Here is a 15,533-nt window from a genome sequence, read left to right as displayed (position 1 = left end):
AAAGTTAATAGTTATATAAGCATGAAAATTTTTTTTTTTTAGGTACTACATTGTGTACTTTATTTTTTTTTTAAAGAGAGAGTGAGAGAGGAGAGAGAGAGAGATTTTTTTTTTTTGAGAGAGAGAATTTATTTATTTATTTTAGTTCTTGGCGGACACAACATCTTTGTTGGTATGTGGTGCTGAGGATCGAACCCGGGCCGCACGCATGCCAGGCGAGCGCGCTACCGCTTGAGCCACATCCCCAGCCCAAGAGAGAATTTTTAATATTTATTTTTTAGTTCTCGGAGGACACAACATCTTTGTTGGTATGTGGTGCTGAGGATCGAACCCGGGCCGCACGCATGCCAGGCGAGCGCGCTACTGCTTGAGCCACATCCCCAGCCCAGCATGAAAAATTTAATGTACAAAATTTAGCCTTAAGAGAGTAGAAAGAGCTGGGCATGGAGGCTCACACCTAAAACCCCAGTGGCTTGGAAGGCTGAGACAGGGGAATCCTGAGTTCAAAGCCAGCCTCAGCAACTTAGGCCTCAGCAACTCAGGGAGACCCTGAGTTAAAATACATAAATATATATATATATATATATCTATATCTATATCTATCTATCTATCTATCTATCTATATATAGATATAGATAGATAGATAGATAGATAGATATAGATAGATATAGAGATAGATAGAAAGATAGATAGAAGATAGATAAATATAGATACAAGCTGGCAAACGAGACTTGGTGGTTGAACACCCCTGGGTTCAGTTCCTGGTACCAAAAAAGAGATCACCAGTTCTAGTTCCATGAGAAATGAACTACTTGACAATGGCCAATCCACTTTACTCTTAATGATTTTTAGATTTCTTTTGTAAATATAGGTACTGCTCTGTGATCTTAGTGGTCATTGTGTAACCCAAATAAGAAATATAAAGCATATTTATGCAATACCTTCAAAAATTAAAAGACGACAGATTGAAGAACAATCTTATGATATGGACAAAGTTAAGACAGTATACATGGGTCATTTTCTTCTAAATTAAGAATTCATGACTATGTGTAGTAGCACATACCTGTAATCCCAGTGGCTCAGGAGGCTGAGGCAGGGTGATCACAGGTTCAAGGCCAGCCTCAGCAATTTAGCAAGGCCCTAAGTACTTAGCAAGACTCTGTCTCCAAATAAAACATAAAAAATAAAAAAGGGGCTAAAGATGTAGCTCAGTGACAGAATGCTTGCCTAGCATATGTGAAGTACTGGGTTCAATTCTCAGCACTGCATATAAATAAAATAAAGGTCTGTCAACAACTAAAAAAACATTTGAAAAAATAAAAATGGGCTGGGGGGATATAGCTCAGTGGTTAAGTACTCCTTTCAGTCCCCAGTGCCAAAAAAAAAAAAAAATAGAATTTTTACCAGCAGAGAGCAAATTTATTCTCTTTTGCCAAGAGAAAGCATCTTTAGCTTTACATATTTTAAAATAAGAAAACCTGGTGTCTACTTCTGAAAATACTCTTCAGTAAGCCAAAAATAATTATTTTAAAAATAACCCTACAGTAGTCTGGGCATGATGGCACACACCTATAACCAGAACAAGAGGATTGCAAGTTCAAGGCCAGCCAGGGCAATTTAGAGAAACTAAATCTCAAAATAAATAATAGAAAGGACTGGGAATTAGTTCAATGGTAGAGCATCCCTGGGTTCAATCCCCAGTACTGGGGGTGAGAGGAGGCTCTATAATACCATAACTTGCTAGTGCAAAAATATTAGGTTAGGCTGAGAATCACTTGAGCCCAGTCTGTAAAACATAGTAAGATCCCATCTCAAAAAAAATAAAATAAAAGGAATTACAAGTGAAATACCATACCTAGGATTTTTAAAAATCCCTCAAGAATTGAAATGGATAAGGTATTAGAGGGTATTTCTATTTTGTGTTTTAAAACTTTCTTGATGAAAAGCAAAGAAACACACAGCATTTACCCCTGCTTGCATACATTCTCTTAAATATTAGGTACAGTAAATAACTCCCAAATTCAAAAAATGCAAACCTCAATTTTTATGTCTGGCTTTTGTTGTAGTCATCATGTTGTTAATCTTTTATTAAAATTTTGTTGGATAATTTTATAATTCCATTAGTTCCCCAAATCTCTCTTGTTTTGTTTTCATCTATAATCTATTTATTCCATCAAAGAACAGCAGAGATAGCAGAGCAAAGGAAGAGGAATAGGGGGAAGGAGGAGAAAAAGGAAAGAGAAAATACTGGGAAATGAGTTGGAACAAAACCTGTTAGCTTAGTTTAATTCCTGGTTTCTAGTCCTCTGGCTTCTCCTGTCAGCCAGGTCTATCCCAGTGTGACCTCATAAACTTATTCCTGTCTAACTGAAAATGCTGCATCCCTTACCCAACATCTCCCTTATCTTCCCATTCCGTAGCTTCTGGAAACCACTGGACTTTTTAAGATTCCATGTATAAGTTAGATATCGCAGTATTTGTCTTTCTGTGCCTGAATTATTTAACTCAACATACTGTCCTCTAGGTTTTTCCATATTGTCAAAAATGACATTTTCCTTCTTCTTTTTCTTTTCTTTCTTTTTTTTTTTTTTTTTTTTTTTTGTGGTGCTGGGGATTGAACCCAGGGCCTTGTGCATTCGAGGCAAGCACTCTACCAACTGAGCTACACCCCCAACCCACTTTCCTTGTGTTTTTTTTTTTAAGGCTGAATAATATTCCAGTCACATTTTCTTTATCCACTCACCCACTGATGGATACTTAGGTTGATTCCATGTCTTATCTATTGTGAATAATGCTGCAATTATGATGGGAGTGCAGAATCTTTAACAAGCTGATTTCAGATTTTTTGAGAATATACCCAGAATTAGGACTGCTGGATCCACCTGGTATATCTATTCTAATTTTTAGAGAAATCTCCATACTGTTTTCCAAAATGGTTGTACCAATTTACATTCCTACCAACAGAATACAGATGTTCCTTGTCATCCATATCCTTACCAACATCTGAATCCTTTGAAACAGCCATCCTAAGAGGTTTCAGGTGATATTTCATTGTGGTTTTAATTCCCATTTCCCTGATAGTGACACTGAGAGTTTTTTAATATACCTATTAGCCACTTGTATATTTTCTTTGGAGAAATGTCTATTCAGATACTTTGCCCATTTTTAAGTCAAGCTGTTTTCTTAATATTGAGTAGAGTTCATTATCTTTTGAATATTGACCCTTTATTAGATGCCATATTTTACAAATATATTCTCTCCACTCTGTAAGCTGTCTTTTCACTCTACTGATTGCTTCCTTTGCTGTGCAGGAGCTTTTTAAGTTTGATGTAATCTTGTAAGTGTATTTTTGCTTTTGTTGCTCTGTTTTGGGGATCTTGTCCAAAAATCATTGCCCAGACCAATGTCATGGATCTTTTGCCTTATATTTATTTTCTTCAGTAGTTTTATACTTTCAGGTCTTATATCTAATTCTTTAATCCATTTAGACTTGTTCTTTAGAGTATGAAATAATTATTTTGCATGTGTCTGTTCAGTTTTTCCAGCACCATTTATTGAAGAGATTGTCCTCTACCTATCATTTGTTCCTGGCATGTTTGTCAAAAATCAATTTTTTTCTTTTTTTTTTATTGGTTGTTCACAACATTACAAAGCTCTTGACATATTATATTTCATACATTAGATTGAAGTGGGTTATGAACTCCCAATTTTTACCCCAAATGCAGATTGCAGAATCACATCGGTTACACATCCACATTTTTACATAATGCCCTATTAGTAACTGTTGTATTCTGCTACCTTTCCTATCCCTTACTATCACCCCTCTCCTCCCCTCCCATCTTCTCTCTCTACCCCATCTACTGTAATTCATTTCTCTCTTTGTTTATTTTCCTATTCCCCTCACAACCTCTTATATGTAATTTTGTATAGCAATGAGGGTCTCCCTTCATTTCCATGCAATTTCCCTTATCTCTCCCCTTCCCTCCCATCTCATGTCTCTGTTTAAAGTTAATCTTTTTTTTTCCTGCTCTTCCTCCCTACTCTGTTCATAGTTGCTCTCAGTATATCAAATAAGACATTTGGTATTTGTTTTTTAGGGATTGGCTAGCTTCACTAAGCATAATCTGCTCTAGTGCCATCCATTTCCCTGCAAATTCCATGATTTTGTCATTTTTTAGTGCTACGTAATATTCCAGTGTATAAATGCCACAATTTTTTTTTATCCATTCATCTATTGAAGGGCATCTGGGTTGGTTCCACAGTCTAGCTATTGTGAATTGTGTTGCTATGAACATCGATGTGGCAGTATCCCTGTAGCATGCTCTTTTAAGGTCTTCAGGGAATAGTCCAAGAAGGGCAATAGCAGGGTCAAATGGTGGTTCCATTCCCAGCTTTCCCAGGAATCTCCAAACTGCTTTCCAAATTGGCCACACCAATTTGCAGTCCTACCAGCAATGCACAAGTGTACCCTTTTCTCCACATCCTCGCTAGCACTTGTTGTTGTCTGACTTCATAGTGGCTGCCAATCTTACTGGAGTGAGATGGTATCTTAGGGTGGTTTTGATTTGCATTTCTCTGACTGCTAGAGATGGTGAGCATTTTTTCATGTACTTGTTGATTGATTGTATGTCCTCCTCTGAGAAGTGTCTGTTCAGGTCCTTGGCCCATTTGTTGATTGGGTTATTTGTTATCTTATTGTCTAATTTTTTGAGTTCTTTGTATACTCTGGATATTAGGGCTCTATCTGAAGTGTGAGGAGTAAAAATTTGTTCCCAGGATGTAGGCTCCCTATTTACCTCTCTTATTGTTTCTCTTGCTGAGAAAAAACTTTTTAGTTTAAGTAAGTCCCATTTGTTGATTCTTGTTATTAACTCTTGTGCTATGGGTGTCCTATTAAGGAATTTGGAGCCCGACCCCACAATATGTAGATCATAGCCAACTTTTTCTTCTATCAGATGCAGAGTCTCTGATTTGATATCAAGCTCCTTGATCCATTTTGAGTTAACTTTTGTGCATGGCGAGAGAAAGGGATTCAGTTTCATTTTGTTGCATATGGATTTCCAGTTTTCCCAACACCATTTGTTGAAGATGCTATCCTTCCTCCATTGCATGCTTTTAGCCCCTTTATCAAATATAAGATAGTTGTAACTTTGTGGATTAGTCTCTGTGTCCTCTATTCTATACCATTGGTCCACCCGCCTGTTTTGGTACCAGTACCATGCTGTTTTTGTCACTGTTACTCTGTAATATACTTTGAAATCTGGTATCGCTATACCGCCTGATTCACACTTCCTGCTTAGAATTGCTTTTGCTATTCTGGGTCTTTTATTTTTCCATATGAATTTCATGATTGCTTTATCTATTTCTACAAGAAATGCCGTTGGGATCGCCAATCAAAATCCCAACGGCATTTCTTGTCAAAAATCAATTGACCACAAATGCGTAGGTTTACTTCTGGGGGCTCCATTCTGTTCAATTCATTTATGTGCATGTTTTTATGCCCATTTTATTTATTTATTTGTTTATTTAGAGACAAGGTCTTGCTAAGTTGCTGAGGTTGGCATTGGAACTTGAAATCCTCCTGCCTCAGCCTCCTGAGTATCTAGGATTACAGGTATATGTCATCATGCCTGGCTAGTTTTGTGTTATTTTCTGAAATCAAGTAGTGTGAGGCCTTTGGTTTTATTCTTTCTATCCAAGATTTTGCATGGTTTCAATGAAGTTTAGGATTGTTCGTTTTTTTCTATTTCCGTGAAAAATATTATTGAAATTGTAATAGGGATTGCACTAAATCTCTAGATCACTTTGGGTAGTATGAGCATTTTATTCCCCCATTAGCAGAGACTGAATCCAAGAATGCTTGAACACTTCCCAGGCCATTTATTTTTTATTTTGAGACAGCTAAATTGCTTAGTGTTGCTAAGTTTATGAGGTTGGCCTTGAGCTTGAATATTCTTCTGCCTCAGCCTCCTGGTCCCTAGGATTAAAGGCATGCCACTATAACTGGCTTAGTATGGGCATTTTGACATTCTTCTAATCCATGAACATGGGATATCTTTGTTAAATGTCTTTTTCGATTTCTTTCATCAGTTTCTTTTTTTAAAATAATTTTCAGTGTAGCAATCTTTTACTTCCTGGGTTAAATTTATTCTTAAGTAATTCATTTGATTTTTTTTTGTAGTTATTCTAAATGGTATTGTTTTCTTGATTTCTTTTATGGGTAGTTTGTTTTTAGTGTACGGAAATGCTACTAGCATAACATGTTGATTTTGCATTCTACAATTTACTACATTCATTTCTTAAATCAAATAGTTTTATGGTAGAATCTTCAGCACTTTCTATATTAAAAGATTATATCATCTGCAAACACAAATTTAACTCCTTCCTTTCTGATATGGATTCCTTTTATTTCTTTCTCTTGTCTAACTGCTCTGGTTAGAACTTCTAGTACAATGTTGAATAGAAGTAGTAAGAATGGCCATCCTTCTCTTATTCCTTACCTTAGAATATCAGGATGCTAGCTAGCTAGTTATGGATAATAATGTTGGCTATGATGATGGCTTGTCACTTATGACCTTTACTATGTTGAGGTACATTCTTTCTATCTCTATCCTAGAGTTTTGATCAAAAAGAGGTTTAGCCAGGTATTGTGGTGCACACCTGAAATCCCAGTGACTCAGGAGGCTGAAGCAGGAGGATCAGAAGCTCAAAAACAGCCTTAGCAACTTAGTAAGGCCCTAAGCAACTCAGCAATACCCTGTTGTCTCTAAATACAAAAAGAGGGGTGGGGATGTGGCTCAGGAATTAAGTGCCCCTGGGTTCAATTCTCAGTACAAATAAAAAAAGAGGTTTAATTCTTTTGTCAAATGCTTTTTCTATCCATTGAGATGATCATATTGTTTTTAGTTCTTTATTCTGTTAACATAGTGTATCACATTTATTGATTTGTATATGTTGAACCATCCTTGCATTCCAAAATTAAATCCCACTTGATCATGATGAATGATGCTACTGGATGTGGTGAGAATTTTTCCATTTATGTTCACTGAGAATACTGAACTGCAATTTTCTTTTCTTATACAGCTCTTGTCTGATTTTCAAGTAGTAGGGTAATGCTGGCCTTGCAAAATGAATTTGTAAGCTTTTTCTCTTCTTCAACTCTTTTGGAAGAGTTTGAGAAAGATGGTTTTAGTTCATCTAAATGGTTCATTCATCGGTGATGGAAGACTTTATTAATGATTCCATCTCCTTACTCATTATTGATCTGTTCAGATTATATTATTTCTTTATGCGTTAGTCAGACCAATTCTCAGTCACAATTTGTAGTCATGTGTTTCAATAAACAATATCATGCTATAACATGGTATATATTAATACTTCCAATGCTATGACTGTGCTTCACTGAAGCTTCATGTCAGATCATGATGTATTAAAAATGAGGCTTACAATACATTTTTAGTAATATGGAAGAGTGTCTATGTAGTAATGTTAAGTAAAAAAAGGAATTTGAATTTTATACACATGGTGACCTTGTAATGTTTAATTACATATGTACTGAAATGTTCTGAAGCAAGTTTTCTGAAATGTGAATGTAATATAAGCAACTATTATTGATCTTAATTTCCTCCTTTTCACTTTTGCACATACAATTAATTTTATGGAAAGAAAAGCCCTTGTATAATTTGAAGAGACAACTACTACACCACATTAAAACAAATATTCTGGTCTACAATTACAGTTAAAATCAGTTATAAAACAACTGTGTGACATAATGATTACAATGATAGTTACTATCTAAGGATTTTGAAGTATCAACAAAGTTAATCCTCACAATCCTCCCAACTACCTCATAAGGTAGTTAATATTTGTTCCCGTTAGATGAAGAAACTCTTAACTGTAAATTTTAACTACTTTAATAGAAAGCATTTAGTTTGAATCACTTTCTTTGCAACTCAATTCCCAAGGAGTAGGAAAAAAAAAGTTAAATATTTTAAGTAACCCATCTCTGTAAGTTCACTCACTGAATGTCATCATTTATGTGGTCAGTACACAGGGGACCAGAATTTTAAATTAGGTTCTCAAATATAAAATTAGGAAAAACCTTAAAGATAATATATAGGATAAGTCATGTGTATAAGTAATTATTCTATAAGTATCTGATTATAAAATCTCTTAGAGATTATATTACCTCAACACTATATCCTCAGTGCCAGGTATAGTGTTTTACATTTGGCAGATATTTAATAAATATTTGATGAAGGAATGCAAAAAATAATCCAATATGGGATAACAGAAATTATAAAAGTAGTCTCATTTGAATAAATATGACCTGGCTGTAATTTCAATAAAGTATGTCATCATTAGTACATTCAAATTCGTAACCCAAGCAACTGTATTTTAATTAGGCCTAACTTTAAGAAAGACAAGTCAATGGGAAGCCTACAAAAAGAGAACAAATTGTAAAATTTGTCTGATAGTCATTTATTATCTCTAGGAATAGAATGGTTAGCAGGAGTAATCCTGTAACCATCAGTGGTTGGGCTGGACAGAATCCTATAATGGCAATCACACATATTATGAAAGTAGCCCATTATACGAATCTGCCCATTATATTTTGACTTCCTATTTTGGTCTGTCTATAGTCAAAGAACATGCTGACTAGCTAATACAACTTTTCTGTTTTCTTTACTTACTACTTATTATTTACTAATAAATTATATATTCAATATATAAATATTAAATATTATTAAATGTTACTACATTTACTATTATGTTTTTTGAAAGAAATCAATAAATTGTTATTCCAGCAGCCTCTTGTGACATTAACATGAAATAGTGCCTAAATCACCAATTAAATCTGCTATTGCAATCGTACATAAAATTGAATTCTAGACATGGAAAGCTAATAATCAGACCTAAACAGTGTAATCAACATATTATTATGCTAGACAATGGTTTGTTGGCCTTCTGAGGTATTTCCAGTTAGGAAAAATGAAGGACTGCAATAAAATATCCAAAAATATAAACAAATACAACTTTCATTTATCTTTGTAGGTAAAACAATATTGGGAATACCTTCAGAAAGTTCACTAGTTCTGGATATCTGTTCCAGCTCCCAGCCAAGATGTAATGATTCATCCATGCTTTGCTTCTGTGCCATTTCCAAAGTCATGTTTTCTTCCATTAATTCTTCAATCTTTTTTCTATCCATATCTCGTTCCTTTTTTATTGGCAAGAAGTAGAGAGAGAAAATAAAACTAAGAAACAGTACTATTTTAAGCCACTGTTTTATTATTTATAACTTCTATTAGAAACAGAATAATATGAGGATAAGTTTTCATTTCCTTAAAATTTTTAGTTTGAAGGCAATAATCAGTTATAATTGTTACTGGTCATTATACTGACCAGGTATCTGACATTCTTTTAAAGTGATCTTTGGGAACAATGAAAATGCTTCTTCTCTGTAAGTATAGCTTCAGTGATACCACAAAAGTATTCTGACCCAATGCTAAATTTTAGCCAACAGCTTTATTTTTGTGTTTTTAAAGACATGTTTATATGATAGCTAATTTATTGTGGTTTTGAAAGGTAGATGACAAACTTAATAATACACATCTGTAACAAAAGCAGAAATTTCTACTACTCATGTGTTTATGCAAAGTTGGAAGCATTTAAATTATTTAGCTATCTCTTTTCTGCTAATGACTTAAGGATTCTAGTCATTCTTAGCATTAGAGAGAAATGAGTCATATTCTAGAATTTTTCCTTAGAGGCTATTAATTGATATACCTATAAAACTTACCATTTCCATATCATGCAGTTTAGCCTTTAATTGTAAATTCTCTTTTTCTAATTCATGTAATTTATCAGAACGAGCTCGAGTTCCTTCTAGTTGGTCTTCCAACATGGTTTTTGTTTCTAATAAAACTTGATTGTCTTCTTTTAATTCCTATAAACATTTCAAAGTCTTATTTATCATCAAAGTGCTAGTGTCTGTTAGTTTTTGAAAGTTAACAGAACATAAAAATTATTTATTGTAAACTAAAACATAAAAGCCATCCTTATTGAAAGTTCTATGCAAAAGTAAAACTAATGAGTAACAAATATATCAATGTGTTTTGGCTTCATTCCCTTTCCTCTCCACAAATTTAAGCTATAATGCAATCAAAATGCTTAGTCTTATATTAGAATGAGTAATACTACTATAATTTCACATAAAACTGTAGGGAGTATATTTAAATTTCTTAATCACAAGGTTAAAGAACAAAGTAGTCTTTCAGATATTTAAGAAACTAAGTTCCATAGAATCAGGGCTTATTCTATTAACTGAAATAAGACTCACATTTCTCTCTAGATATTACTTGAGAGTGAAGGTTTTTGTAGTAAAATACTAAGACTCACATAAATGATAAACCAAATGTCTATCAATAAATGTTTTATAAAAATATCCTGAGGAAATCCTTAAAAATCCCTATGTATGATTTGAAGATTCTATCTAAGTTCTATGCCTGTGGTTTATACTTCCTAAAGAAAATATATAAAAACAGTGGCATCCATGAAATACATTAATAGTGCCTTGCATATGTACATCTAAAAACTGGCAAAGAATTAATATGAATTTTGTCTTGAAGTCCTGTTGGGGCTATTTAGTGATAATTTTCAGGATAAAGTGTTCTATTTTCTCTTATGTTTTCATTTCTTCATTTTGCATACTCCTTTCTTCTGTATGAGGATACATACTGAAATTGACTAAAATCTCCTCAGATTTAGCTGACAGAAAATAAGAAAACTACTGAAAAAGGAAAAAATAATGCAAGGACTGTCAAATTCTTGCTGTTAGTCTCAAATTTCTATAACACTGAACTACCAAGGAGGAAAAGTTGCTTTTTAAAAATTCACTTATGTATACATAGCCTTCACTGATTCACATTTACCAACTCAGTTAAGCAGCAATCAGGAACATGTTATGCTTTCACTTATGGGGATAAGTTTAATTAGTAGAGAAATGCTTTTGATTATGAGGAAAGGACCTGAAAAAGTCTGCTTTACCTATGATGTTAAGTAAAGGAATGAAAGAAGAGACACACAGAGTTGAAAATGTCTGAAAATCTCTTTTTAAAAGTCTAAGAAATAATGCTGATCTATCATAACGTGAACTAAAGATATTTACTGTTTAACATTTGTAAAGGTCCTTGGTTATCAAGCGCATTTTCCATGCATTTTGAAAATCATATCACTTTTAAAGAAAAAAATATTGTAAACGGTTAATATTATGTAACATACCTCAACTCTTGCTTTATAAAATTCAATATCATGTAGCCTCTCTTTATATCTGCTGACTTCACTTTCAAGCTTATCAACTCTAATTGCTTTCTCTCGAAGTGCATCTAATTCATCTCGGTACATTCGAGCAGAACGAGCATCCGAAAGTAAATTCATGTTCTAGATATAAATAAAGAGTAATACTTCTAAATATTACTTTATATTTTAAACATTTTATGCCTCAAAATATTTACTAAAAAATCACTGAGTTACATATTTTAAAAAGGGAAATTTTATATAAATTGTATCTTAATTAGAAAGTTTTTTAAAAAATGGAAAAAAATGAAGCCTTTTTTCTTAAATCAAGAAAAAGAAAAGGATTTTAAACATCATATACAAAATCTTATATAATACTCATGAATGTAAAAAATATGAAGATATTTTAAAATAAGTTAACCACAACAAAATCATTTGCAAGTAATTTAAGGTGAAAAAGTTAACTTTAAAACACAAGACAGTAAAAATACAGAAGATGCCTGGTGTGGTTGTACACACCTGTAATGCCAGTGACTTGGGAAACTGAGGCAGTAGGATTGCAAAGTTCAAGGCCAGTCTGGGCTATTTAGAGAGACATCTTTCAAAAAAAAAAAAATTAAAAGGAGGGGTGTGGCTGGGATGTTCTGAAATCAACCTCTAGTACTTAAAAAAAAATACAGAAGAGACAGACTGTACTGTATTACTTAAGCACATTAGTAGTTATTTTAGAGAAATGTTTCTATTATATTAAGTGTTTCAAATATATTGTGACATACCATTTGAGTCAAATTTTAAAAACCTTTTATACTCCTATTTTAATCTTTTAGAACAGTAGTTCTCAAAGCATGGTCCAGGGGCTTCTTTGAAAAGATTTCAGGGAATTCATAATAAAGATTAAGGTATTTTATCTTTTTCACTCTCATTCTCTCATGACTGTGCTGTAGATTTTTCCGGAGGCTACATGACATGTGACATCTTAATAAAGCGAATGTAGGAAGAGAAGAGAATCCAGCAGTCTTCTACTATATCAGGCATTAAAGAGACCTTCAAAAATATAAAATAGTAGTACTTTTTCCCTTTAATTTTCTTTTTCAGTTAATGATGTTTTGGAGAATCACACTTTTTGACAGGATATACTGGGGATTGAACACAGGAATACTTAACCATTGAGCCACATTCTCAGTCCTTTTTTGGATTTTATTTAGAAACAGGGTCTCACTGAATTCCTCAGGGCCTCATTAAGTTGCTAAGGCTGGCTTTGAACCTTCGATCCTCCTGCCTCAGCCTCCACAGCCATTGGGATTACAGGTGTGCACCACCACACCCAGCTTAAGAACCACACTTTTAGAGGGCACATACACATATAAAAAACAAACTGAAAACAAAAATCCCTCTACCATAAAGAAGTAGAATAGTAGCCACAGCTTATCTAGAAATAGGACTTTCAGTCTCATTCATCTAGGAAGTCCCAGTTCATGACCCTACAAATGAAGTGTTCTCTACATTTAAGATGGTAGATTACGGGAAATTAGGGATCTTAGCCCAATCCTTATCATTTGTGAATTAAGAGCCTATACACTACCCTGAAATGAAAAAAAAATTAGAGTGATTAAAAGATGTGAATTCTTACAAGATAAAAAAAATAACAAAACCCTCAAAACACAAGGCTTTAAAATAAAAATATAATTAAAAAATAAAAAGTAATCTTATTTAATAGGAAAATAGTAAAAGCAAATGGAGAGGAATGAGGGTAGGGCAAGGGAAAGTCAAAATATGTTATGAACATATCTGAATGTGCCACAGTGAAACCTGCCATACTGTACAATTAGGTAACAATAAGAGGAAAAAACACAACTATGCAGAAGCAGGGGAAGAAGTTTCCCAGTTTTAAATTTCACTTAGTTTTTTATTTTTTAAATTTATTCTTATATCCTCAAGTTCATTTTCTCTTCTTCTTCTTTTTGTAATCTTTATTTTATTTATTTTATGTGGCACTAAGGATTGAACCCAGTACCTCACTCACGCTAGGCGAACACTCTACCACTGAGCCACAACCCCAGCCCCAGTTTCACTTAGTTTTAAGTGATAGTGAAAGGAACACACCATCAGGGAACAAAGACCCAGGGAGATACACATAAATAGCATAATTCATAGCATCTAGAGGTACTCCATGTTCCAAGACCACAAAAGCTAAACATAAAAAAGAGATGGAACTGTCCTAGTTCCAATAGGCTCTTTTTTGGGCTCTGTTATTTTTGAAGACAGAGAATTAAAAAAAAATCATCAAGTTCTTTAAGGCTTGGTTACTTTACTTAAATAATTTAAAGAACTAAAGGCAAAGTTATAAATCACAAGAAGAAAAATCAATTTCTAATACTTGGTGGTCTTATGTAACAACAGTTCCAGGTACAAACCTCTTGTTGCAGCCTTTTAAGTTCTATTTCCATTTGTTCAAGCTCCTGCTTACAATCCAACAACTGTTCAGTCTTTTCTTCCCTTATAAACACAAAAAAATATATTTATTAAAGAATAAACAATACTTTTAAAAATTGTGATCATCATTTGCATTCATACAAATGAATTATTTCTAAATGACCAGTTGCACGTAGTATTAGCCATAATCCCAACCCAGTGGGAAAAAAAGCAAAGAAAAAGATATTAGGAATGCATATAACTAGATGTCACCAAAATCCCACCTCAATGTTCTTCAAAGGCTAATTTTAATGACTAATGTTCTCACAGTTTATAATGTAGTCTCTCTCTCGATCTTTCCTTCCCCTTTTGTTCCCAACTCTCCTTTCTTTTTCTCCCTTGCTCACACCTTGCATGGTCAATGGCAATGAAGCTGGAAGGTTTTTTATTGATGCAATACTATCTGAGGTAGACTCTCAAGGGTTCCCAAAATGGTCTAAAGGAAATTATACACTCACTACTTGCTATACAGATTTCTAAACTTCTCTAATTGTTTTCTACAATGTTATCTTAAAATGTCTTCAATTTCTTCTATTATTTTTTGAACTGTATTTCTATGTCCCTTCAGAGCAAATCTGTTCAGAGTAAGCCTCCACTCACTATCTCTACTTTCCTATATTTTCTTTTTTAATAATAATAAAAGGTCACTGTATAAACAACCTGTTATTCACATCTCATATAAAAACAGGAAGCATATCAAAACCAGAATTTTAAAAGGTGAAGAAATATTCTTTGTTAGAGGAACCATAATTTGTTAAGAAGGTTATATTTCCTCGTTGTAATGAATGTTTAGGTAATAAAACTCATTACACATGAAATCCTGTATATTTCAGGACAGATGTCTGAAAGTGTAGGTTTAAAAGTGTTTAACATATACTGTCAAACTGCTCTACAGAAAGGATAATACCAAACAGCAGAGGACAAAAGTAAAAACTGTTGTATTATTATTCTAATTTGTATTCCTTTGAATACTATGAAAGACTAAATTTGTTTCCCCACATTTGTGATATTAAAATTTCTATTTTTGGTCTGGGATTGTGGCTCAGTGGTAGAGCGCTCGCCTAGCATGGATGGGATCTGGGTTTGATCCTCAGCACCACATAAAAATAAAGGTATTATGTTGTGCCCATCTATACCTAAAAAATAAATATAAAAAAATTTCTATTTTGTGAATTCTTAGATCATGTCTTATTCTAACTTTCTACTGGATGGTCTGTCTTTTCCTTAACTAAAAAGTTATTTCCAACAAGGCATAGTGGTACAGGTTCATAATCCTATCAGCTTGGGAGGCTGAGGCAGGAGGATTGTGAGTTTTTAATGAGGCCCGAAGCAACTTGGCCGAGACCTTGTCTCTAAGTAAAATACAAAAAGGGCTGGGGATGTTGCTCAGTGGTTAAGGTCCCTGGGTTCAAGCCCTGGTACCAAAAAAGAAAGCTATTACCTTTCATGTTGTTAGTAATATTTTTTGCAAAGTTTTGTTGTTGTTGAGTGCTTTTTTAAACTTATTTTCTTCATTGTGGTAACATATATAATATAAAATTTGACAATCTAATTTGTTGTTGTTTTACTGGAGATTGAAACCAGGGCCTTGTACATGGTAGGCAAGTGCTCTACCACAAGGCTATATTCCTAACCCTTGTAATTTTATTTTGAGATAGGGTTTTGCTAAATTGCCCAGACTAGCCTTTAATTTGTAATTCTCCTGCTCCAGCTTCCTCAGTAGCTGGGATTAAAGGAATGCACCACTGCTCCCAGCTGCTCTA

At 33.7% G+C, this 15,533-nt stretch overlaps 1 protein-coding gene and 1 non-coding gene across 5 annotated transcripts in view; both read right to left on the bottom strand.

The window, feature by feature from the left end:
- Ccdc88a (coiled-coil and HOOK domain protein 88A) overlaps positions 1 to 15,533 on the bottom strand; it is a 134,177-nt gene that overhangs the window by 52,870 nt on the left and 65,774 nt on the right. For all 4 annotated transcript variants that reach the window (XM_040271362.2, XM_078029160.1, XM_021724274.3 and 1 more), the window contains exons 9-12: positions 13,713 to 13,794; positions 11,284 to 11,442; positions 9,803 to 9,949; positions 9,076 to 9,220 (exon numbers count right to left, since the gene is read on the bottom strand). In XM_040271362.2, the coding sequence (XP_040127296.2) occupies positions 9,076 to 9,220; positions 9,803 to 9,949; positions 11,284 to 11,442; positions 13,713 to 13,794 (533 nt within the window). The remainder of the gene's footprint in view (positions 1 to 9,075; positions 9,221 to 9,802; positions 9,950 to 11,283; positions 11,443 to 13,712; positions 13,795 to 15,533) is intronic.
- Positions 2,600 to 2,673, bottom strand: Trnas-cga (transfer RNA serine (anticodon CGA)). The gene has a single exon. It is a non-coding gene; the product is annotated as a tRNA-Ser (tRNA).

This window comes from Ictidomys tridecemlineatus, chromosome 12 (assembly GCF_052094955.1).
Source record: "Ictidomys tridecemlineatus isolate mIctTri1 chromosome 12, mIctTri1.hap1, whole genome shotgun sequence".
In the NCBI taxonomy this organism is placed as follows: Eukaryota; Metazoa; Chordata; class Mammalia; order Rodentia; family Sciuridae; genus Ictidomys; species Ictidomys tridecemlineatus.
This window is presented reverse-complemented; position numbering and strand designations above follow the sequence as displayed.